Raw genomic sequence first — 1,567 nt, 5'->3', positions numbered from 1 at the left:
ACAATTATAAGAATCTGTACCCCTTGCAGCACTTCTGAAATGAACGGAGTATCAAGTCACGTTACCATGGGAGTTCTGGAGATAGCTGAGTACAGAGCTCCATTATCTTCAGAATTTACATAGAAATGAATGGAGCGGCAGCACACATGCCTGATCGACTGCTCCGTTCATTTCAGGGGGGCTTCAGGAGGTACAGTGCTCCCGTTCTCCTGATCGGTGGAGGTCCCAAAGGTAGTGGATAGGGGATAACTTAAAATAACCGGAACACCCCTTTAATATCCAGAAGACACTTAGCATGCTCTTCATTTACAGGACACCAGAAAGATAACATTTCACATGGAACTGTCAAACATGAGCACTTTTCATCCGGACTACTTCTTTCTCATTGGAATCCCTGGCCTGGAGGAATCTCATCTCCTGCTCTCCATCCCATTCTCTATCATGTATGTCATGTCTCTTCTTGGAAACTCTACCTTGATTTTGGTGATTGGAACAAACAAGACTCTCCAGCAGCCCATGTACGTATTCCTGATGATGTTGGCCGCCTGTGACATCCTCCTGAGCTCCACCACCGTACCCAAGACTCTCAGCATCTTCTGGTTTAACTCTCACACAATCTCCTTTAATGGTTGTCTTGTCCAAACCTTCTCCATTCATTTCAACTTTGTAATGGAATCTGCAATCTTAGTGATCATGGCCTATGATCGATTCTATGCCATTTGCCGCCCTTTAACTTACACATCAACCCTTACCACATCCTTCATAAAGAAGGTCATTGCTGTTGCCCTTTGTAGAAATGTTTGTTTTATTACACCATTTGTTTTCCTACTTTACAGATTACCGTATGAAGGCAGCATTGTAATAGAGCACACGTATTGTGAGGACATGTCCATGGCCAGGCTGGCTACTGCCGATAAACTAGTCAATGTTGTGTATGGACTTGTCATAGCAGGTTGTTCTTCTGGTATAGATTTAATCCTCATAATAATTTCATATATTGTGATTATCAGGGCAGTTCTAAGACTCCGATCCTCAGAAGCTCGTCTCAAAGCCTTCAATACATGTGTGTCTCATGTCTGTGTCATCATCCTCTTCTACACTCCGGCCTTCTTTTCATTCATTGCCCATAGAGTTGGCTATAAATACGTTACTCTTCAGGTTCACATCCTGGTGGCCAATCTCTATGTCCTTTTCCCACCAATGATGAACCCAATCATCTACGGAGTGAGGACAAGGGAGATCAGATATCAGGTGATGTCAATGCTTCGTAGAGAATTTACTAGATATCAATAATAATGGGATTTATATATACAGTGCAGACCAAAAGTTTGGACACACCTTCTCATTTAAAGAGTTTTCTTTATTTTCATGACTATGAAAATTTTATATTTTTACACTGAAGGCATCAAAACTATGAATTAACACATGTGGAATTATATACATAACAAAAAAGTGTGAAACAACTGAAAATATGTCATATTCTAGGTTCTTCAAAGTAGCCACCTTTTGCTTTGATTACTGCTTTGCACACTCTTGGCATTCTCTTGATAAGCTTCAAGAGGTAGTC

General features: G+C 41.0%; 1 protein-coding gene across 1 annotated transcript; it reads left to right on the top strand.

Moving 5' to 3' along the window:
* The first annotated feature begins 336 nt into the window (after positions 1-336).
* On the top strand, positions 337-1,293 carry LOC122931303 (olfactory receptor 52D1-like). The gene has a single exon (XM_044285369.1). It carries the CDS (start codon positions 337-339, stop codon positions 1,291-1,293), a length of 957 nt encoding a protein of 318 aa, XP_044141304.1.
* The last annotated feature ends 274 nt before the right edge of the window (positions 1,294-1,567 follow it).

This window comes from Bufo gargarizans, chromosome 3 (assembly GCF_014858855.1).
Source record: "Bufo gargarizans isolate SCDJY-AF-19 chromosome 3, ASM1485885v1, whole genome shotgun sequence".
Taxonomy (NCBI): domain Eukaryota; kingdom Metazoa; phylum Chordata; class Amphibia; order Anura; family Bufonidae; genus Bufo; species Bufo gargarizans.
This window is presented reverse-complemented; position numbering and strand designations above follow the sequence as displayed.